Source organism: Python bivittatus, unplaced genomic scaffold (assembly GCF_059951505.1).
Source record: "Python bivittatus isolate LINGU-HERP-01145 unplaced genomic scaffold, Pbiv_v1 ctg000700_np1212, whole genome shotgun sequence".
Taxonomy (NCBI): Eukaryota; Metazoa; Chordata; class Lepidosauria; order Squamata; family Pythonidae; genus Python; species Python bivittatus.
Genome location: NW_028277098.1, coordinates 27,153,573 through 27,178,585, shown reverse-complemented (window position 1 = coordinate 27,178,585; position 25,013 = coordinate 27,153,573). Strand labels below are relative to the sequence as shown.

At 37.0% G+C, this 25,013-nt stretch overlaps 1 protein-coding gene across 2 annotated transcripts in view; it reads left to right on the top strand.

The window, feature by feature from the left end:
• Positions 1-4,249: 4,249 nt before the first annotated feature.
• PKN2 (protein kinase N2) overlaps positions 4,250-25,013 on the top strand; it is a 62,073-nt gene continuing 41,309 nt past the window's right edge. Inside the window, exons 1-2 of one of the 2 annotated variants that reach the window (XM_025163668.2) lie at positions 4,250-4,565; positions 22,543-22,631. Coding sequence is in view for 1 of the 2 variants with exons in the window: in XM_007423639.4 (XP_007423701.1) it covers positions 4,515-4,565 (51 nt within the window). In the remaining variant the exon portion in view is untranslated. The remainder of the gene's footprint in view (positions 4,566-22,542; positions 22,632-25,013) is intronic. The other variant, XM_007423639.4, reaches the window with a different exon arrangement.

The following is a 25,013-nucleotide window of genomic DNA, read 5'->3' as shown; positions in this document are numbered from 1 at the left end:
TAGCATCAAATCCCCAGGCTTTAGGAAGCAAATTTTATACTTGATCATGGCTAGTCTTGTTTTTAGATAACAAGCACATCCTCTTGTGAAGCATGTATGATAAAACATGATAAACTCAAAATCACCCTTCCCATCCAAATCTGGTTGTATGATGAAAAATGTAAATTAATTAATTAATTAATTAATTAATGTGAAGGAAGAGGAGCTTTTCCATTTGCTCAGGAAGAGCATGTTCTGATAGTCTGCTTGTACATGTATATTCCAAAGCACAGACCCTGAGATAAATTGTAACAAATAAATTTGTTCAGATCTTTCCAAGACATCCAACTTCTGGCATGTTGCACTTATTTTGCAACAGTTGCACTAGCTTCAAATTCACCCTTACACAATTCAAGGCCTTCCTATGTTAGCCTTCAAAAAATGGGCAGGGCAAATTCTTCTCTGTATCCTACTTGTAGTGAAGCCATCATGCTTATTGATAGGGAAGTAGGGAGGGCTTCATGGAATTTCTTATCTAGGTAGGCGCATCTAACTCCTACCCTCCTAGCTTTCTGCCATCTAGTTAAGGAATTTTAATGGAGCAAACTCCTTGTTTTAAACTGTTTTATCTGCTGTACCTATTAATTACCTTTTTTTTTTCTGTGATTTTTTTACTGTGATTAATTTTCTGATTTTTTAAAAAATGAGCTGAAAACTTAATAGTAGAGCTGTGCAATACTTTCAGTTCAATTCCAAAGCAGAAATACAGGTAGTCCTCAACTTACAACCACAACTGGGACTGGAACTTTCATCACTAAGCGATGCGGTTTTTAAGTGAGTCACACTCAATTTTACAACTTTTTTTGCCATGATCATTAAGTGAATCACATGATTGTTAAGCAAATCCAGCTTGCACCATTGATTTTGCTTGTCGGAAGCTAGCTGAGACAGTTGCAAATGGCGATCACGTGACCCCAGGACCCCATCGTAAATACATGCTGGTTGCCAAGTGCCTGAATTTTGATCATGTGACCACAGGGATGCTGTGACAGTTGTAAGTGTATATTATGACCAGTCATAAGTCACTTTTTTCAGTGCCATAACTTTGGTCATTAAACGAATAGTCATAAGTCGAGGACTACCTGTAATGGCCCAAGAAAAGAGAACTATTGCCTAAGTTCTTACAACACAGCCGTGGCCTGTTTCAACCAAGGTTTGTTTTAGCCTTGATTTATTGGATAACCCACAAATGGATTCATATATTACGCTATGACAAAATCAAACCACAATATGGCTTAGCCACTATTTCTTTTGCATATGTGAATGCAAAACTGAGTTTGTGATTATGTTTGAAGTGGGAAACAATAATTTAGTCTCTGGCTGTAAACAGATTTAATACCATAGTTTTCAGTTAGGAAGTAAAGCAGATTCCAAGTCTGGACACAGACTATTTAAGAAGCTCCAGAACCTTTGTATTAAAGAACAGTATGAGAAGAGGGTGGAGAACGCATGTGGGCATATTAGATTTTGTTCCAATAAGCCATTTGTATTGAACCATTATATCTGAATCAGCCCACATTCTCCAAAATAGATTAAATTATCATTACAGAATTTTGGTAGCCTTTATCTCTGGCAAACAGACTAAAACAAATATTTGTGCATAGCCTAGTCCTAAGAAAGTTCCTTCACAGCAAAATCTCACTGAGTTCAATAGGATATACCTTTAAGATTACAGCCTGATGTAAACTTGGATTTATTTTTGCTTGTAAACTAGGTGAAGTTGCTATATGATGATTCAGTGCATTTTATAAGGTCATTGTTCCTAGAAAGTGCTATTTTTGCTGACAAACCATTTGATAGAATTTGAAGTTTGTTTTTTAATGACAAAATAACATGCTTATTGGCTTACTCAGTAAGGCTGGATATGCTAACAGATATGACAAGACTCCCAATAACATTAATTATTTTCATTGATCAATTAAGAAGAAACAGAACATGTACTTAATGTTTTTTTTTTTTCCTGCAGACAGTAATAGACTCTTTAAATTCAAATTAGGTTAACAGCATCAGTAAAATGGTTGGTTGTAAATGTCTGTAGCCTTAATGTTCAATTTTAGGAAAAAGTCATTTTAAAGAGGATCATGATTTAGTCATTATGAATTCTGTGCGCAGTTATTTTTTTTTTATTGCAAATACAGGATAATTTTTATTGGGATCTAGAATTTTCCTGGAATGAAAACTATTCTCTAAAAGCAAGAGGAAAGGGTTGGATTTTTTTTTTTTAATAATCTTTCATAGGTCTTCTGGATCTATTTAATCAGTTTAGAAACAAAAATAAAATGCAATAGGACGGGGGGATGCAGATGGCACATAATCAGTCAATAATACTTGGTCAGAGCTAGTACATGTGAAAAAGATATTGCAATAGTAATTGATTGCAAACTGAATATGAGCCAACAGTGTGACGCACATGCAAAGAAGACAAATACAGTTTTAGTCTGCATCAACAGAAGTATGATTTCCAAATCATGGGAAATGATGTTATATCTACCACATCAGAGTACAGGGCATGAAACAATAGAGCTAAGGAAGGCAGATTCTGGTTGAATGTTAGAGAAAACATTGTTAGACAGAACTAACTCTAGAGGAGTTTGACAGTGGAACCAATTACCCAAAGATGTAATGGGTTCTTCTTCCTTGGATATATTCAACTAGAAGCGAGACAGCCATCTGTCTGGGATACTTTAATTTGGATACCTGCACTCAGCAGAGGGATTGAACTGATGCCCTGCTGCTGGACATTTTGCAGGTCAGGAGCAAATTGCCCTATGGTGATCAGCTTATACTGTTTGGCCCTTGTAAACTAATATTTTGGCAGTGGGCAGTAATGAATAGGAGCATAAACCTTGATCACTAGGTCCACCATCAATATTGGTTTTCCATATTGCCGTGGACTGATGCAATTCCAGCTACCTGATGCTGCTCAGAAGGAAAAAAGATAGGGCAGACTTCAGAGATAAATCTTGCTAGAATCAGGGAAGCTATCCAAAGATTCCAGGAATTAGGAGCCTAATTTGCCCATACTTCAGTTTAATGCAACATCCCATTGAGAAGCTTCCACTGCCTATCTATGTGACTTCTTATAACATGGAGTATACAAGAGCCTGCATCATAAGAAAGGTGTGCTTCAGCACAGGCTTTGAATGTAAACAATCTGTTTGAACTGTTGGCATCTCCAAGTAGTTAAGAAAGACTAACTGAAACAACATCAAACTGCTGTTAGCTGATGCAGAGCGTGCGCTAAAGAAACCACAGGTCTAGCTGGATAATCTCAGGCAACTTTCTAAACCTTTAAAAAGAAGGAAAGCTTTGTAGCCTCTTAAAGACTAACCAGCTTTGTTATCAGATGGTGTAAATTCCTGTTAGAGATTTTTACTTTCATAATAGTGAGGCTATGCAGGATTGTTTGGAAGGGCCGATAGAGATATAAACAAAGCTGAGACTTGGTGGTCTTATATAAAACAGTGGTTTCTGCCCATTGGTCACACTCATGCAGCATTACTTGCTTTGTGACCGTGATGTGCCAAGGTGTAGCCTTTTTCCTATTGTTTCTGCAAAAGATGAGTAGGGCTTTTTTTTTTTACCTTTAAAGCAATACTTTGCGATACTTTTACCTTGAAAGCAATACTTTGCGATACCTTTACCTTGAAAGCAATACTTTGCGATACTTTTACCTTGAAAGCAATACTTTGCAATACTTTTACCTTGAAAGCAATACTTTGCTACTGTTCATATTACCTAGGCTTAACATATCTGGGCCGTAAAACTCTGGACAACTGCCAGATGGCAGCAAAGAGATACAGGGAACTCTAACTCTTGGCTGACATCAGATGGTCTGAGATTTGCTGCTCAGATACCTACCGTGATTTCTGAAACGCGTTTGGCACAATCCCCTCTTTTACTCCCAAATGATGGAAAAAGGGAGAAGAAATGTCTATGGTTGTGATTAAAAGAGAGAGAATTATAGAATCATAGCGTTGGAAGGGATCTTGGAAGTCTTCTAGTCCAGCCCCCGCTGGAAGACCTCCAAGGTCCCTTCCTCGATGAACGCCATGACCCCATGAGGGGGACGTCTCCAGCCTCCAGGCGGCTTCGCGTCTCCTTCTTAACCCCCAGCAGTCACATGTTCCGAGCAGCCGCAAAGCAGTCCTGCTTTTGCGACAGGGTGACAACCAAAGGGCGCGACAAGGAGCGGCGGCGGCGGCGGCGCCCGAGCTGGGGAGGAGGAGTCCGCGCGTGGTGGGCGGGAGGAGAAAAACGGGAGGGGCGCACGGGCGGTGGGCGGGAGCGACCGCGACGCCCGTTCCGACGTGAAACTCCCCCTTCCCTCATGGGAATCTGAGTAGAGGGGGTTAATACCCCCACTCGTAGCTCTCTCCTCCCGCCGCCTGAGAGTGCGAGCCAGAGCCCCCCTCCTGACCCAGACCCGCCTCCCCGGCGGTGGTGTCCAGGTGCGAAGCCCAGACCCAATAGCAATGGCGTCCAACGCGGCGGAGAGGGAGATTTTCTTCACGGATCTGCAGCAGGTAAAGAAAAGAAATTGAAATTGGGAGGGGGGAGGGCAGCCCCTTCCTTCCTTCCTTCCTTCCTTCCTTCCTTCCTTCCTTCCTTCCTTCCTTCCTTCCTTCTCATAGTCAAGAAAGTCTCTTCCTTCCTTTCCGCCCCCACCCTTCCCATCTTTTTCAGCTCCTGGCTGGGGAGGTGGAGCCGCCCCCTCCAGGCCCCCTTTCTCGCCTGGTTGGCGCACACTCTGTCCTCGACTTTAATCTCCTTTACGGGAGTAGTCTTCTCTCGCTGTCTCGCTCATTGCCTGGCATAGGAGACCCCAGGAGTTGTCCTCTCCGCATTTTCCTGGTTTCTTTTAATTGAAAGTAAAACTTCTCATATAAAAATCCTCTCCCCCCACCCTATCCTGCCCATACTTTCTTTCCAGTTTAGCTTTGGCTTGAAGGATTCTTACGACGGAAATGGTAAAAATCTACTCTGGATTTTGGTACCCACAATTGTTACTTTGTCCTTCTCGTTTCTTTTTTCCTTTAAAAACTTAGCTGGGTATCAAGTTATCCTGGCTGTTTGAGGAAAAGAAGGAATAACAACAGATATGTTAGAGCAGCCTTCGTTATTCCCAGCATTTCTTCCCTGATTTTCCATTCACTTTTACATTCTGAAAAATGTAAAATTCTGGGCATGATGGAGTTGCAATCCGGTGCATCCAGAAGGCACCAGTTAGGGAAAAGCTGATCTAATGCCTAAGCAATGGACGGGAAGTGATTAGAGCAGTTTTTTTTATTTACATGCATCTCCTAACTTAGGAACATAAGAGCTGTTCTAAATCAAGCCAAAATCTATCTGATCCTTCATTCTTTTCTCACAGAGGCAAATTAAATGCCTGTAGGTAGGATAAAAATGCAATAGTACCTTCTTGCTCAGGTTTTCCAGCAATTTTCTGGTAAACATTTTAAAAGTTGTGGCAGCATCCCCTGTTTCTTGCACAGTATTCACTAGAGATAAACTTGTGGAAATGTTACCGCTTTTGTAAACCAACTGTATATATGTGAAATAATATTTCAGATTACTCCTAGCTGATGATAGTGTTCAGAAAAGAATTGATTTAGGAAGCTTGATTTTTACCAACTGTAAAACAGATTGTATTAATAATCTGAACAACTCTTCAGATTCAACAACTGTCGTAAGTGGTTATGGTTAAAAAAAACCTTATATCATGGTTCATAGACAAATTTTTAGATGGCTTATGCTTAAACTGAAACGTGATTTGGTCCAGGTACAAAATGAAAAGGGGCCTATTTGCTCCAGAGATGGGTGCAAACATGGTCAAACTGGAAAGAAATGTTTTGGGGTTATGAAGAGTGAGAAAAAGCCAAGTTCATAGGCAGACACTGAGTGGTGTGCGGTTGGTAAGTAATGTTATGTTGGGAGCTGCTGGGGGGAGGGAGAAGAGAGGGAGAAATTCACACTAACCTTGCCCTATTTGCCCCAGAAAATTCCTTTGAGTTTTGTTTTGACCAAAATGTGGAAAAACAAAAATGTTTCAGATTTTGTGTCTGCTGAATTGTGGCCAAACTGGAAAGATTTGGCAGAATTTTGAGAATGTGATGCATTTGTTTCACGTTCAAAACAAAATATATTTTCAGTTTTGTGTACATCTCTAATAATGTTTGTAGTCGTGTAGTAATATATTCATGAAGTGTTCGATGTATTCATGAAATGTTCGTCCATTGTTAATAATACCCTATAATGGGCAAATGATAGAAAGGCAAAAACTAGCCTGAAAACTAAAGTGTAGTCATTGCCCTGGGGTGTGAAGAAATTATTATGGTGTTCTTTAACCTGTCAGCCTATTCTAAACAAATGTTGGATGTTGTTGATCTGCTTATAGTATAGCCTATACTACTTGTGTTATGATGGATACTCGCTTTTTTCTTTGACAATAGATTGCTTTTCTGGGTTATTCTCCACCCCATTTCATACCATATGGAAGAAGTCAAAATATTTCATGTGAAAATTGAGCCAGTTTTGCTGACAACACATGGTGTTGTTGAATTAGATATATTTTACACATACTATTTTCAGAATGTAAAAGTGAATGGAAAATCAGGGAAGAAATAAAAGCTCCATGTATATGGTTATTCATATTCCTAAATGTTTTGAACAGCTTTTGATATATTCTAATGAATGGTTTTGCCACCACTGGAAAAACAGAATGATCTAATTCTGTAAGACTTGCTTAATTTACTGGATTTTAGAAAAAAATAATTTGTTTTTAGAAATTATTATTACAAGGAGTGACAAAAAGTACAGAAAGAGTTACTGCTATTCTTGTCAGCTGAGAAAAAAAAAGCTTTTGTGTCTTAAGGTAGCCCCTTCTCAGTGCACAGTTCAATAGTTATACACATGGGGGGGGGTGGATTGTTAGTGCCTTCATTTTAAAAATACAACACAGTAGCTGTAAAGGGGCAGTAATCCCTGCTGGCTAGGAATTCTGGGAGCAGTAGTCCCAGTATGAGCCAGTTTGGTATAGTGGTTAAGGCATCAGGTAGAAACCAGGAGACCGTGAGTTCTAGTCCTGCCTTAGGCATGAAGCCAGCTGGGTGACTTTGGGTCAGCCCTAGGAAGCAGGCAATGGTAAAGCACTCCTGAAATCTTGCCAAGAAAACTGTAGGGACTAGTCCAGGCAGGCACCAGGAGTCAACACTGACTTGAAGGCACAAAAAAAAAAAGTCCCAGTATATCTGGATAGTGTATCTGGAAAAGGCTGTTATTTAATAAATAACACCATGTTATTTATTAAAATTAACAGCCTAGAAAATGGTGAGGTCCTTTGACAATCGCATTCATTTGAATAGTGAGCTAAGGTTACAGATTCTTAGATTGGAATAGCCCCTGCTCCCAGCTTTTGCTGCAATGTGACATCTTCCACTACCTTGCCTGCCCCTGAGCTTCTCGGCACCTTCCCTTCCCTTCCCTTCCCTCAGCCACCACAGTCCCAGCACAGCACAATCCCACTAGCACACTCTCATCTTTCCAAGACATTCCATTGCTCCTTCCCCTGCATCCACTTAGTCTCCACTGATGTCCTTGGCTTTTTCTCACTCTTATTCACCCTTTCCCAAAGTGTTTCTTCCTGAAACAATTGTGTTTTGGCCTGTATTTGAAACAAAACAGCCTTATTTTATTCCCTGTCTAGACCAAACATACGTTTTGATTTGGACATAAACCAGTCAAAACCAGCATTTCTGTATCTGGAATAGTTGGTGCACAGACTGTTTTGCACATCTGTATGGACTAGCTTGCAAGTCTCATTTCATGTTTCCAGTTTTTAATATCCATGATAGGAATGCTTCTTGCTCTCTACACATTCAGGCAACAAGGAAAGTCTTGGCCATTTTGTGACTAACATTAGCAAGTTATCTAGACCCAGACAGTATCTGAGATTCCAATTAAGCTTCTCTACCTTAAATACAATCTAAAATTCAAGTTATACATGTTATTTTATATTGGAAACCAGATGGGGATAAACTGAAGATTAACTCCCCATTCCAGCCTTTGGACTTAGAACTCAGTGTGAGGAGCAACCATAAGATGTAAGTGTTCCTATAACAGTGTCTCCATTGCTCCAATTTGTTTGAATTGCCCATGTGCATGTACAGAGTTTATTCAGAAATAAAAAGTTTAGTGGGTTTTTCCCACTAGTAGCATCATCCCTGCTTAGCCTATGTGACAATATTTTGATTGTGTTTTTTTCCATAAATGGAAATCCAGAAGAGCTGATCATAACAAAGTCACTACAAAGGTGGCTGGGACACAGCCGGGAAGTACAGGGAATTGCAGACTACCAGTGGCAACAGTTTGCTTTCTTGTCCAAGGATGTGTACCAAGGATAAGTGTCTTACTCATTGTTACCTCTAAGTATATATTACCATGTTATATTCTAGCAGTAGAAACAGTTGTTTGGCTGAGAACTAGTATCAGAATTCACATGTACTCTGCTGTTGAACTGCACCTAAGGATAAATGGCTAATGGGAATTCTGGCTCCAAGAATTTCATATCCTGATCCAGAGCATAACCCTACTTCAAAAGGACACAAATAGGTTTTTTCCCCCTCCTTTTAATATGCACAGTGCACTTCCCCAATGTAAACAACAGTAAAGATTCTTATTCATAGCTGTCCTCTCTGTGAAAGCAAAATTGAGTTAAGTAGCTGAGAAACATCAAAAGAATTCAACGGTGCCTTTTTTGCTGTCTACTTCTTGGAGGACATTATTAAAGAGTCTTCACATCATATTTAGGAGTGGGTGGGTAGAGCTCCTATTTCTAGTCCTTCAGCTACTTTTCCATTAAAATTCTTTAAAAATATATATCATTTTTATAATATAACACAAAGTGGCTTTTGAAAAAAAAAATCATAACACTCATGTCCAAAGTTCTGAAACCATTAGCAGTAAAAAGACAATTTACATGAAAGTGGAGAAACAAATTGTTAATTTTGATTAGAAGTTCATGAAATAAAATCTTACTGATTCAGCTAAGTTTTAAATGATTTGTACTATAAATTGTTATTGCTTTGTGGTCTGGTTATTTGAAGGTCAACAGTGACCTTCAAAACATGAATTGGATCTCCTCCCTACCATCCAAATATTGTTCAAGTGTTAAGACTTAAGTCTGCTGTCTTAAGAGTTTGTATGCATAAAGGCATGGGACTTGCTTAGTGTTAACAAAAATGAGCTGCAGTGTATCAGATGTAGACATTCTCTCTCCTTACACTTTAATTGTGGGAAGAGTACATAAGTTTTTGTTTCTATTTATTTTTTACTTACAAGGCATCTGAATGTTTAAATTTGTGACAGTGTGAGCCTTATGTTTATAAGCTTGTAAGTTGTGTAGACACTTAATGAAGCCGTATAGTCTATTTTGTCTAATATCTTGAAATTGCTTATGTTATTTCTGAGATTGCAGTAAGAGTGAATGGCTTGCTTATTGTTATCCATGTTACTTTTCCTACAGATATCATTAATTCAGATGTTTGGTACATACAAATCTTGCTGTTTATTTGTATTGGGACTTTGTACAGTATTTAATTGGATAGTGAAATATTGCTCCAAAATATCTTACTGTAGAGGTAATACAGTATGTACTTGTTGTACACCAACATCACCTGGCCCCTAGACTGAATGATTTTAAAAAAGATGGACTGGCTCCTTTATTTCTGAAATCCAGCACATATTGAGATAAAAATTATTATAGTATTTTGCAATTATGGCATCACATTTTAATCTTGACACCACCAAATTTACTCCCTTTTTTATTATTTGGAGATTTTATTTTTTGAAGTGAAAATAATGTGAAACAAGAAAATTATGAGAGCAATATTGTCCTCACTTTTTCTTCTTGTGTTTCTTTCATGCTAGAGTGCTCCTTGGTTTATTAAATCTTAATTTCCACTACTTAAAAAACAAACACCTTAGAAGTATTCATTTTGGTTATACATGAGAAGGGACTGAACGGGCACAACTCTATTTAATAAGCCAGTGTATTACACTGAGATAAGTAGACCCCAAGTTTCATGATTGATTAAAGACGGGTTGTGGGTAAGAAGACTCTTCCTCTAACATGTATGTACCACGTTGGAAATGGCGGCTGTCTTGTTAGTTTAACAACTAAGAAAAAAATTGATTGGGAAGAAAGTAGGTCAACCCAAACAATAAGGTGTTCTTTAAAAAAAAAATCAAAATAAAGTGCTTCTTGTAGTTATTGTAGATAGCTGATGGCTTACTAAGTAAGACCATTATAGAAAGGCTGAGGAAATACAAGACAATCCATATATTTTTAATATTGGTTCTTGGTTAACTATTTTTAATTTATGACGAGCTATTTATAGAATGATCTGATATTTAGAAACTTATATTGGCGTTTGATGTATTCTAAAGTTAGAAGCAGTCCTGGAAATGTAAGAGTAGTGTAAATCAAACATGCCAGACTACTGCTGTAGTTCTTGAATTGTTGCCCATGTAGAGCTCTGTAATCTCCTTTAATGGAGACATGTTTTCTTTGATAGCAAAGTTTGTTTGTTTGGTAAGTTGAATGTTAGACCCAATATGGTAATTGTCTCTTTCAGTTTTGTGATTGGAAAACTCCAGATACTTTTATCAGCTAGATTTTTCATCTTTTCTTTTTAATAATAAAATTTGGTCTACTTTAATTTGTTTCTTACACTGTGAATTTTTAATGTCAAGAATCAATAATGAGCTATTTTAAATATAAAGATTGTGAATGAACATTATAACAGAAGATTTCTCTGGAAGCATTTACTATAGATTCTTGAAAGTATCATTCGTTAAGACTATAAATACTGTCCCATGACTTGGATTCTACTTAACACTCCGTTGGCAGGAGTAGCTCCTCTGGAGAGATCTCTCCATATGCTGTTGCCAGTGGAGGGATGAGAGAAAATTTAATTTATATTTATCTCCCCTTGTGTTCCTGAATATCTGCTCCAGAGTGTCTGAAGAAATGGATAGTAGTGTAGGGTTAGGATTGCACATAGAATGAAAAACCTATGAAAATCATCTCCCTTCTTCTGAAGCTTCTGTTGAATCAGAGTCTCTTCCTTGAAAAGGAGGTTTTTAAATGCATGAAAGAAAACTTAAATGTTAGTCCCAGGACTGGCCAGTACTATCCAGTTCTATGTAAGCCAAATATGTTTGCCAATTTCACTAAGTGACTTAAGTGTCAGGTATTTGTAATGATTTGTAAATAGTAAAGATGCTAGGTAAAGTGAAATTAAGTATGGTTTAGTAAACTAGAGATTTGAGAAAGACCTGTTCTCTTCCTGTCTTGTTGGAGCTGTGTTGTTTTACTCTAAGCAACTTGAAATCAACAAGTAGAAATGTGCTTGTATAATTAGACTTTGTTGACTCTGCCCCCACATCAAGGCAGCTTATACACATTCTCCACCGGTGCCTCAGGGTTCCTTCTGGAACAGTTTGTGGAGAAGACATAGAAAATAATTCTAATTGGACAAGCATAACTATTCACAGAAGGTAGCCTTGAATCACAACTATTATTAATATTATTTTTATAATTTGGGGGAGTTTAATGTTATAATAAGATTTTTTATGTATATCCATGCCTGAATTTGTCCAGGCCAAAAATCCATGTATTTCTGTATCAGTCAATGTTTTCTCACTACAAGCTTGATACTAATTTGTGTTTATCTGTAGAACAGTTTTAAGATGACAGTCAAGTAGCTAAAACCAGACATGATTTACTATTTTTATTTAATCAAAAAACCTTCAGAGCTGAGATAATTAAGCTTATTTCTCTCATGTAAAGGAATGAAATGATTAATAGTAACCTATTTGGGGAGAAAAACTGGAAAAAATCTGAATGACATAACTGACATGACTGTCTGCAAATATCTAAAGTGCCTGAGAATATAAATAATTTTAAAGAGAAAAAGCATGTTGGTCTATATTTTAATATACACATAAAACTCCACACATTCTATTAGGTTTCTAGAACATTCCTTGGGTTAGTTGAGACAACTCCATATCCCTTCAACATAGAGCAAATGTTTTACCATATCCTTCTTAGTATGCATATGTTATCATGAATTTAAAAACTTTAAAAATCTTTCTGGTATATGTTCATTTTGTGGTGAACTTGCAGGTGTGCTAACATTAGCATCCATTAATGAGTAGTTTGGATCATGTTTTGCAAAGATAAGGGGAACACAAGAAATAATTCCATGCCTAAAAAACTGGCAGCCTGCCTATCTCGCAAGGTAAGGAGACTCTAGTATATGATGACTAAAAGAGGGTGGTGTTATGGATATTACTAGACACCCTTTCCTAGCTGTAGCTCAAGAGGCTGCAGCCAAGAATCTATAGAAATCTTTGATGAATTACAGGCACATTGGTCATATATTCCACTGAGCCCCCTAAGCTAAACTTTTCTCCTAACTGCCAACAGATCTAAAGATATGGGGATTTGGGAGATGTCCCAGCATTCCTGATCTATAGATATGGCATTTAGAAAATACTACTTTGAATTTCATTGATACATTGGTTTCTTGAAAAATAGATATGTTACTTGATTCTCATTTCATTGGGACATGGTAGTGCACTTAGCTCATAAATGTTGTCCAACTCCTCCTATGAAAATAAGAGGTTATACTTTTTCTACATAGGGACAGGTATGACCAACAACAGATTCTTGCCCGGCAGGATTGACCTTTTTTTTAAAAAAATCATAATAAGCAGAGGCAGATCATTTAAGAGTATCAGTATAAAACATATCAGTATAAAAAGGAAATATTTGGGAAAATTTATTATTATTTTTCCAGTGAGATAGTGGTAGAAGACTGTTAATTTTTACTTAAAAAACATTGATTCTTTCTACAGACTTCAAAATAACAATTTTGATCTACAACACTAGATTCCTAAAGGAATCTATGAACAAAACCCCTCTAGTTGACCACTGTGACTCTTCTGCTTGCTTAAACTGATCCAAGATAATGGGTGGATTCACACACATTGCACTAAGCTATAATATGATTTGTAAAGCAAGGTTTAGGGTTCACTGTCTTGGGTTAATGCAGTCAGTTGTGGTTTATTCAATAGCATGATTATGAACTAGCCGACTACAGGTAGTCATTGCTTAATGACTGTTCATTTAGTGACCATCCAAAGTTAGGATAGCACTAAAAAAAGCTACTTACAACTGGTGCCTGAAGTTATGACCATTGCAGCATCCCTGTGGTCACATGATCACGATCCAGGTGCTTGGCAACCAGCTTGCACTTAGAATGGTTGCAGTGTCCTGGGGACACATGACTGCCATTTGCAACCTTCTCAGCTGGCTTCCCACAAGCAAAATCAGTGGGGAACCGCACAATTCACTTAACAACCGCATGATTCGCTTAACAGCCATGTAATTTGTTTAACGACCACTGCAATAAGGTCATAAAATCAGGTCCAGTCACATGGTTATTCACTTAATGACCGGATCGCTTAGAGGCCTAAATTCTGGTCCCACCTATGGTCATTAAGCAAGGACTACTGTATTTTGTTATGTTGTTAGATCTTTTTAAAAGCTTTTGATCCTCTAATGAAATTCTCTTATGTTTTCACTTTAATCTCAGTATTTGGTATAATTCAATGAATTGACTGAACTGTTGTTTGTGGTTTTGATTACTTTGCTAAGTCTGTAGGCATCTTTGAATATTCTGTGTTCTTATTAAATGCCCTATTTTAGAAAATGTCTTAGTTCATACGCTACACTAATCAGTAGATCATGGTTTACAAATCTCAGTGATTGGGTTCACATAACATACTAAGCCAAAATCAAACTATGCATACTGCTGTATATAAATTCAATCAGTATTTATAGAAATGCTCTCACAGAATATGGGATGCGATAAAATCTTTGTAGAAGATCTTTAGCTTTCTCCCCATAAATTATTTGGAAATTTTCTCAAATTTCTAATCCGGGTGGCATCAGCTTTATTTTTTCCATCCCACACTCATTATGTATGTCCCAAATGGTAAAGTACTTGGCGTGTCATTTTTTAATATTAGCTTACTTTTTTTCCAGTTTTAGAGTAAGGGTGATACAGGTAGTCCTCACGTAATGACCATTCATTTAACGACAGTTTGAAGTTACAACAGCCTCAGAAAGAGTGCTTTACAGCCCAAAAGCACTTCCAGCCATTGTAAAACTTTCCCCACCCACCTACCCCCCATGGTCATGTGGCTGCATTTTGGGCACTGGGCAACTGGCTCACATTTACGACCAGTTGCCTAGTGCCCCGCAATCACAAGATCGCCATTTGCAATCTTCTCTGCTGGCTTCCCCAGAAAGTCAGTGGGAGGGAAGGTTGCAAGCAGAGGGGACAGGGGGAGCTGAAATCCTTCGGCAGGCTGCAGGAACAAAACTGAAATCTTCAGGATTTGAACTCTGTTCCAGCAGCCTGCTGAAGGATTTGCCCTCCATGCATGGAGGGGAGGGGAAACCCTTTGTGGGATTGCAAGAACGGAGCTCAGATCCTGAAGATTTCAGCTCTTTTCTTCATCTGCTTAACTGCTCTGGAGATCGCTTAACAGGCGCAACCAGGAGTTCCTGGATTGCAGTCATTGAGTGAAGCAGTCATGTGGGCATCTTGCTTAATGACTGCTTCACTCAGTGATCAAGATTCTGATCCCAATTGTGATAGTTAAGCGAGGAATACCTGTAATAAGTAATAAAATTGATGAGATTCATAATCTTTTAAATTATTGAAGAAAGTTTAAAATAATGATTTTATTTTATATATTAATGCATTATTTATTGATAGAAAATTACAATGATTTAAATTTTTGTCATTGTTAGGCAAATGCTTAATATGGTAAGTTAAGTTAATGTGAGAATAGAAAATCATGGAGAATGAGTTGTGGCATATCTCCAACACCCACTCCAACCCTTCTCTAGTTTAACAGGTTAGTGCTGTAGACTTTTAGTGATTGAAGAACTGTAAGATTATATTAATTTGCAAAATGGTCTAATGGTACAATTTCAATTACAATGCATATGAACTTATGACTAGAGCTGCAGGTTTCTGAGCATGCTATGTTTTGCTGAAATATTCAATCTAGTGATTCTGTAGGTATGGTAATTCAGTACGGGCAGTAGTTGCTTAACAAGCACAATTGGGACTGGCAATTCCATCATTAAGCAAGACATCATGTGACTGCGACAGACTTACAACCTCATTTCCACTGTGGTTGTTTAGCAAATCACCTAACGTAACTTTGAACAGTTACTAAGCAGGGCAGTCATTAAATGAGGACTACCTTACCAACTTCTAATAGCTGAAAAATTGTTTCATGAAGTTTTGGGTTAGAGTCAGATATAACTATTTATGATAGTAATATTTATTTCATTTGTATGTTCTGGCACAATTTCACAACTCTTGGGAGATAATATCACAATTAAAATAACAATCCAAAACAAAACAAAAGTGGAAGAGAAAAATGAGAACAAGAGGCACAGTTAATGTTAAGGAAAGGCTCTTTGAAAAAAAAAAAAAGCTCGATTTTTTAAAACTTCCTAAAAACTATCGGGGAGAGTACCAGTCTAATCTCAGTAGGGACCCAGTTCCATAGCATTGGCGCTGTTGCTTCTTTGTAGCAGCTGCTTCTATATTCAGCTCCCCTAATGTCCTATAAATGTGGGACATCAAGGAGCCCCCTCCCCAATCCTATATGCCCTATTATAGGATACTGTTGTATTACAGGAAAAGATACTAGCTAACAGTTGAATTTTTAAAAAATTAATTTTAAAAATCTCTTTTAGGAGGCAAAATGAAGACGTAGTGGCAGATTTAAAAAATGTAACCATCTAAATAATTTGTTTTTTCTTTAGCTTCTATGAATAATTCTTTGTTGAACTGCTTTATTTTAAGAACATATTGATAGAGGAGTATGGGGATATCTTTGAAGAAAGTAAGTGGCAGCCATTACAATAATATCAGCTTAGCCCAAAAAGACAGGAGGGGGTGAGGAAGATTGCCCTGCCTTGACTCTTTGGTATAAGAGGGAGGGAAAGAGAAACTCTGTCAGGCTTTCAAAATTCAGAAGCCTATATGAATAAAGTAGAGTTCTAGCATTTCTTGTGGTGTCTGTTTCTTGACCTGATCTACTTCAGAAGGCTTACAGTACACCCTCTCCTTGTTTGGTAACCTCAATCCATTCCATAAATCGGAAGTGAAATGGTCACTAAGCAAGCACGTGAATGAGAGAGAGAGATGTTGCAAAGATCACTGGTTGCTGCCATCTCATTCAAATAAAGTTCTTTCGTACAGTGTCCTATGCCTGGCCCATTTCTTTCTCCCCCCCCCTTTTTTTTCTTGTCCCCTGGCAGGGAGGAGAGATTGCTTAAATAAGCTACCTCTTCCTTTTTTTAATAATAATTTTTATTGAAATTTACAAATAGAAAGATAAAAAACTAATACAAACTAAGAAGAATATAAAGAGGAAAAATAAAAAGTGCAGAGAAAAGGGAAAAATAATAAAGAAAAAAGATAAAGAAATGACTACCCCTTCCATCAAGACAAGTACAAATTACTTCAGTGACTTATCACCTTCTCTGATATTCCAACAAAAGATATCTTCTTTCCATATCTCATCTCTTATCAATAAACAAATGATAAAGCCTCATCATTCAGTCCTAATTAGCAAAAGTCCATTAAGGGTTACCAGAAATAATAACATATATTTTAGCCTTATTAAATAAATCAGTTTTACATTCCTTTCCTTTACTTTTAACACAGTAACTTATCACTTTCTCTAAAAATACAGCAAAAAACTCTTTTTCCATATTTTATCTCTTATCTATAAAGAAATCTTTAAAGCCTCATCATTCAGTCCTAGTCAAAAAAAGTCCATTAAGAGCTACCAAAAACAACATCTATATTTTAACCTTGATCAAATAAACCCACTTTGTATTCCTTTTGTTTACTTTTAAGAATCTTGATCTTTAATATCTTCAAATAGTGTCCCAGAAGATGATTTCTTACCATTTTCTTTGTTTCCTCTCAGAAACTCCTTCACAAGTTTAACACATCTCTTTTGTAAATCCAAGATAAGAAAGCTATTTAAGTCACTGTTTTGATTTATTATTTGTATGTCCCCTTTAATTATTGAGATCAACTAGTTTCATTTGTAAATCCAGTGTAACATAATTTTTCATATCATTATAGCTTGACATTTTAAAATCCATTTTCAGATCCGCATTCAAATCAGTGTCAATCTCTGTTTTATACAGTAAAATCTGTTTCTTCCATAACTTCTTTTAAATCTATTTTTATAATAGCAGACATTCTTAAAAGTAATTTCTGAGTGTATTGTTTCCAAAAATCCTTGAATTCTTCCACAGTCTGTATTAATGGGTGTCTTCTCCTTTAATTATAATCTTTAATTCTCTCTGGTTCCCTCTAATCAACCTTCAAAGTCCCTGCTTATCTCGTTGTTGTTTTTTCCTAATCAACAACACTTTCCCATGGGGAAGTTTCTTACAGTTAGTTTCAAAATCTTCAAAATATATATAGTTTTATAAAATTTTAAACAACCCATAGGCAGTATTCTTATAATTAATTTAAAAACCTTATTTCAAGTCCATCTGGCCCCTTAATCCGTTTATAACTTTCCAAAATCAACGTTCTAGTCACCCTGTTGCCATTTATTCAATTTTTTTTAAGTCCTTAAACTTGCATGAAACTTCTTTCATCAGGGATAGAAGGAAATTCACCCAGTGTAATGAAACTTCCCCTTCTGAAGTTTCTTAACATCCAAAAAGCCATTAACAAGCAATTTTCTAAAGTGGTTAAAAAAGGAAGTATGCAAACCCAGTATCCTTTCAAAGGTGCCAAACTATTGCTTAGGCGAGATTACTTTTCCCCAGCTCCCAGAGCTCTAAAGCCCACCAGAGACCCCTATCTTACGGTCTCCTCATGGGGAGCCACTGTATGGAGCACTTGTGGGCAATCCTGGTCCTGTCCTTGGTCCAGAAAGGAATTCCGAGGAACTGATCCATTCAACAGCTCTTCTTTCCACCACAGTCATCAGCTCCGCGAGTCTTCAGTCTGCCATTGCTTCCCTGGAAGTCCACAAACTATCTGTTCCCAAGCTGCTTTTCCCTGCAGCACAGTGCTTTCCTAAAAAGTGCTAACTGCAAGTTAACAAGCTTAGCTCTATGACCTTAATTAGTTGATTAAAACCCTCCCACCCACTGGGGCTCCTGCCTGAAATGGATCAGGCCTTAATTAGTTTCACACTGAAGGCTTTTATTGTTAAGAGCATGAAATTTGGTCAAAAATGCAAAAATGCGTGCATTGGTCAGAAAATGATTTTTTAAAAAATTTTATTATTAGCATTGTATTTGTGAACAATCACTAAATGAGATAGCCACTAAATGAGGGGTGGCTCATTTAGCGGCTGTCTTATTTAGTAGTAAGCAATAATGTTAAACCTTTCTCTTATTTCAATTTGTTCTTTTGATTTATACAGGTATACTATACTATGATGCATGGTGTTTGTTGGGCTGTTAAGAGCTTCAGATTTAAAGGTGTTTAGAGCATATAGGATGTTCATGTGACATCTGTCAGCAACACCTTAAAGCAGCTGCATCTTCTCCTGGGCCTGTGCAGTGCAACATGATCTTCAAAAAAGATTAATTTGGATTAAGAAATTATCAACAGGTGCTACCTGCATACCCACGCATGCTCCAAAACACAATTTTCCCTTTGAATTCAAAGTATTGCGCAACCTTATTTGACAGTTTGTCCATTAAAACAGTTAAACTGTTGGAGTTTTATTATTTCCATATTTTCTATGGGATCTGTGTAGTGGCATAGACTTCATTCTGAGTCATACGTACTTCCCTTGTAAACTCGCTCAACTAGCTATACGACTTGTAATTAAGTCTTCCTCTGTATATACATTTGCTGCTTCTCCAGTGCAGTAGTCTTTCAGTTCAGACATTTCTGTAGATAAGATATGAAACAAAAAGAAATCTGTATTAGGAATATATTTTTGTTATATAGATTATATTTTATATTGTGTTACATGCTATTATATATTTTGACTTGTACAGGGTGGCATATGAATCTGAGATGAGGAAAAAATAGGTCTAGTTTTCTGACGTCCACACAATAGCAACAACAAAATTAACTCTAGTCCAGTTCTTCAGAAAATTTTGAATGGGAAAGTGCTCCTATTGAAATTAACCTAGTTTAAGAAACCTTGGTAATGAGGAATGGGTTTTTTTTCTTTTTTTCTTTTTTTTTTTGTGATATTAAAAAAGCATTTTTGGTTTTTTAAATTGCCAATAGAATCTCAGTTTGTGTGTGTGTGTGTGTGTGTGTATACATAAAAGAAATGAAATTTGTCATAATCTCTATGATTTCAAAACAATTGTTTCCATAATGTTGATCTTTAGTTTACATTAATGTATGAATTGGGCTATTGCATTCAAGGATACTGTGCTTGATTAAAATATTATTCAGAGTTTTGTTCAGGAAAAGAGAAATAGTTCCAAAATGTTTTAAATATATTGCCTTTGGCATATTGTTAACTATTAAAGAAGAGACAAAAACTTCTCAAAAGATTTTCTTCTCAAAAGGGTTATCTATCAAGTGGCAGAGAGGTATCAAGTGCATGGGCCACAATGATCAGTCCAGGGTCCTTTACTCTTCAGTATTTTACTGATTTGGATGAAGAAGTAGAACTTATGCTTATCAAAATACAAAACTGGGTAGGTTATGTGACACCTTAGAAGACAGAAATAAAAATTGACACTGTTTTTTTAGGTTGGCAAAATGGGCTGAAAATAGCACATGAAATTTCACAGAGACAAGTTTCAGATTCTTCGCTCAGGAAACAAAATCAAATAAACAGATATAGGGTGGGTTATATCTGGCTTGGTAATAGTACTTGCAAAAGAGTAAATGCAAATTGAATATGAACCAGCAGAGTGATAAGGCTGCAAAAAGGCAATACAATTTTGGGCTATGTCAACAAATGTATATTTTCCTAATTTTCTTCCTAGTGTTTGTCCTGCAGGCGCAGGGTCTGCTTTTTTGTTTTTTGTCTTTTTCCTGGATCAGCCGAATGTTGATCCATTGGTTGCAACAGGAATTGAATGACTGGCTTGTTGCCTGAGCCTGATGTGGGCTGAGACAGAGTGACTGGCCCAAGGTCACCCAGCTGGCTTTCATGCCTAAAGTGGGACTAGAACACACAATCTCCTGGTTTCTACCCTGGACCCTTGTAATTGTTCCATTCTCTTTTCCTTTGGTCAGCCCCCCTTCAAGTACTATGTCCAGTTCTGGGCAACCCATTTTAAGAAAGATTCTAACAAATTGGAAAGGGTACAAAGAATGAAAACAGTGCTGATCAGAGTATTAGAAACTAAGCCCTGTATAGAGGGATTGAAGGAGCCTTGAGAAAGGGCAACAGGGGTAGTATGATAGCACTCTTCCAATACCTCAAGGGATGTCACCTAGAACAAGGTGACCTGCTCTCTCTTGTTCTCAAATGCAGATCATAGAATGATGAATCCCCTTTGGGAAGGCTGATTTTAACTAAATGTTAGAAAAAAGCAGTGAGAGGAGTTTGACAATAGAGACAATTACCTAGGTGGTGGGCTCCGCCTCATTATATATGTTCAGGTAAAGACTAGATAGCTTTCTGTCTGGGATGCTTTAATTTGGATTCCTCAGTGGCCTAAATGGCGTCCTTCATTGTTATTCTTCATCTTAAAGGTATATTGGTTTGCTTTGAACTTTCTGGAAACCATGTGCCAGAAGAAAGCATGACCAAAGCAGCAGTTTCTCTTCTGTGGTTGCACTGCTGCATTGGGCTAAGACACAATGAGGTTTCCTTGATTTCAGCTTAATGTGAATCCACATAAATATCTTAAGGAAGCGCACAGTGGCAGTGCTCAGAACACTGAGAACACTCAAAATAAGTTTTGTTTCTTGTTCAGGACAAAACATGTATTCTGAGTTGGAAACAAAACTCTCAGAAAACACATTGGCTTCAAACTTAGAATACATGAAATGTCTGCCTTATGATTGGAACATTATGAATATCTATAGTTTAATGTGATGTGCAAACCAAGCCAATTGTGATTTATTCCAAACAAAAATAGTTTTTCCTTTCCTTCCTCCGCTTGTAGAGTGCATAGAGAAAAAAGTGCCTGTCTTTTTCTCCATCCAGTATTTTATATATTTATTTCCTACCCCAACGCTCACCAACTTTGAGTGGGTAACAATAAAATAAAAAAATTCATACACATAAGCATGTAAACAGCATATGAAATATAGAGGAAAACAATTGGTTTTAAAGGAAATCGCCAGATTCTTCTGTTTTCCTTGGTGTGCCAGTAAATGATTTGACTGTGGCTGAGAGGTTGGTTGAGGCATTGTGAGCTGACTCTAGCCTTCAGGCCAGAGGCCCCACAGCACTGCTCTACATAGGTGATTTCACACTTGAACTGTTTTTTGCAAACTGCATGATCTACTCTTTTCTAAACAGGAAAAGTAGGTATAATATTTTGTAACTCATACTGGTTTAACAAATATTGTTAGGATTTGAAAAGTAGATTATTGATTTTGGGATGGTCTTGTATTTTTTAATAAACAGGCATCCATTTGTGACAGACATAAAATATACTCAATAAGTCTGAAATTGTGTGATTCTATTTTACAAGATTTTCCAAACATCATCTCATAGATGATGCTTATATGGATGATTCCAGCCAGTGCTGGTTACTAAATAATTGGAAGCTATTGCAAAGTTTGCTAAATTCTGGGAAAAAACCTCAATTTTCTTAAGATCCTTGTATTCAAGGTTCAGCCCATTTAAGATCTATTTATAAACACCTACTGATTTTACACAAAATGAAGGTGAATATTTTATTTAGAAAGTCTGTTAATTTCTAAATCATTAGTTAGTCCAATAGTCTCTCTTCCTTCTCTCTGTGGTAAATGATTATTTAACTTTGTGCCAAAGTGAAGTGAATACAGAGAAAGTTATTTTCAAGATGTTCAGAGACTGAAGGAATTAAAGAAAAACTAACCAGTATATTTCCTTGTTTATTAGATTAATATCCCACTTTTCATTCATGAGCTCAAGGTCACATACATGTCCTTCCTCCTATTTTTCCCCACAGCAAAAACCCTATAAAGTGGAATATCCTGAGGCAAGGTGACTGGCCAAAGTCACTTAGCAGGCTTTTATGGCTCAGGATGGACTAGAACATGGCTTAGTTCAGAGTCTTAACCACTGTACCACACACTCTCTCAACCCAGATAATGGACAGAGACAACCAAGCCTGGGGAAATCAGATGCTGAGGAGGCAATCAGGAGGGTGGGTTTTCCCTCTCAGGTGGGTTTTTACAGTCTCCATTTTTTTTCTTTGTCTTTTGGCATTTCTGTCTCCTCTAGGGCTAGCTGAAAGCCAGTAAAGGGAAAAGCCCCATCAACAAAGCTAGCAGCAACAAGACTGGATCTAGTCATTTGGACAGCAAGCTAGGGTCAGTGAAACTACTTGTAACATAGATTCTGATTTATTTTATGAACTGAGATGTGAGCTGTGTGAACTTGTGTTGTGTGTTGATATGAGATCAGGTGGCTGAGGAAAAAAACTAATCCTTCAGCAGACAACAGCTAAGATCAATCTCTTCAAAAAGCAATCTCCTCCTCCTCTCCTCTCCTCTCCTCTCCTCTCCTCTCCTCTCCTCTCCTCTCCTCTCCTCTCCTGCCTTCTTCAGATTACTGACAGAAAAGGATCTGCCACTTACTTTCTCACTAGAAAACCAGCAGCTCTGGAGAGAGTTTTCTTTGGAATAAAGTGGCTTTTGGAATAAAGTTCCATTTTCTTTGGAATAAACTCCCAAATCTATTAGTGGGTTAGCAGACTTTCCAGGTCAGTTTGGGAGTTGTGTGGAGAGTGAGAGGAATTTCTGTTGCAATTGCAGGTCCTCTGAAGTACTTAAATTAAGGAATGAGAATGTTTCATTAAAATAGATACAGCATCAATTATATTGCTGTATTTCCCCAAAATTTTACGTAATGTGTTGGTTGAACTGTGTATATGACTTGTCCATTTATACTTATATGGATACCTATCACACTATTCCCTTTTGAGGTAAGCATCATTATCCAAATTACAAACAAGAGTAAAATAGTAAATAAAAGAGATTAAAGGCACAAGATAAGAAAAAGAAAAGGAAACATAACTAAAACTAACCAACACCATCCACACAATTTTGCACTAAATTGTTTAAAACTAATTTGCACAACACCTCTCCATACTTTGCCATACAAACCTTCTTTAATTCTACCACATCCATAGACCTCTCTACACATTGCCTTTTGTTCCCTAAATTTTTCACTTCTTTTTTTTGATGATCTTATCATTCCACCCAGCCATGACTTTCTCAGCCTTCCCCTTCCTTTCAACATATTCACTAAACTTATATAATTTGTTTTATAATTTGATCCTCATTCATTCTTACCATATGACCAAACCTACCTCAACATATTCTTTCATATGTGTCACTCCATTTTGTATTCAGTCTACATTAATTCAGTACCCATTAATTCTTGATCCTATCTCTTCTTCTTTTGCTACATGACTCTCTAAGTACTCCATTACCAATGTATTCAATTTCTTTTTACGTTTCACCTAAGATTCCCAATTCACACTTCCATATTTTAGAAGGGCAGAAGCATATCCTTACACACATTTTGCTTCTTTCAACAAACATTCATTCTTTGCAACAGTCCATACACTATCCATTAACTTTTTTACCATTGTTTGCATGTTTTAAAAATTTTCCATCCATTTCTCTATCTTTAGTAAACATTCTATCAAGGGGCACAAATTGTTGTTCTTTTTCATCATTTATGTATAATTTTCCAGTTTTCACTCAGTTTTTCCTGTTAAACCTAATTACCATTGCCTTTGATACATTAATTTTCAGATCTGTACTCCAATCCATGCATGTTGTTGCAACATAGTCTATCATATATTTGCTACAATTATCTGGGTTTGTCAGCTAACAACATGGAATCGTTTGTATAAAAAGTATACATGCATTTGAATCCCAACCAACACCCTTCTTACATCAGCACAATCATTCCTTATGCATTTTTCCATGAATACATTAAACTCTCAAGGGGATATCACATATCCTTATCTTGCTGCCTGTTGAATCATTCTCTAAGCATTCCATTTATTCGTACACAATTATTACTTCATCATTTACAGTTCTTATATTCAGCAAGCAACCTTCAACTCCAGATGCTTGCAGAAGAGTCTGTAGTTGAAGCCTATTCACTTTATCATACACTTCTTCTAAATCAACAAATGTTCAAACATCCTGTTGCATAAAACATGTAATGGTTCAAGTGACATAATACTACTAAATGGACCAGTGAGTAACCTATAATAGTACAAGATTATATATGTGATTACCTTTTCCTAATCAGTTTTGATCTCATGACTAACATTCTTATAAAGTGGTTTATTTAGGATTTGGACTTCAGCTCTTAGTTTAATTATTTGTTTTGACAGGAAGTGTTTTGAGCATTGTGGGAAAGCAGTATTAAATGGGCTAATGGGTAATTGGCACCTGAAATACATGGCAGGTTTCATCAATGTCTTATAATACTAGACTGTGTGCCTTCATATCTAATTTTTGTTTGTTAGTACATGTATGTGCTCACGCAATTAGAAGAAAGATGCAAGGATGAATTGTTTAGGAAAAAATTGATGGTTTTTGTCTTTGTAGGGATGATATATAAAGGAGATATCACTACAGAGACACGTAGGTTTGTGTGATTGAGGTTATCTACAAAAACAAGTGGTGGCCAACCTTTGGTTAGTCCATGTACGTGACTTATTAGGCATA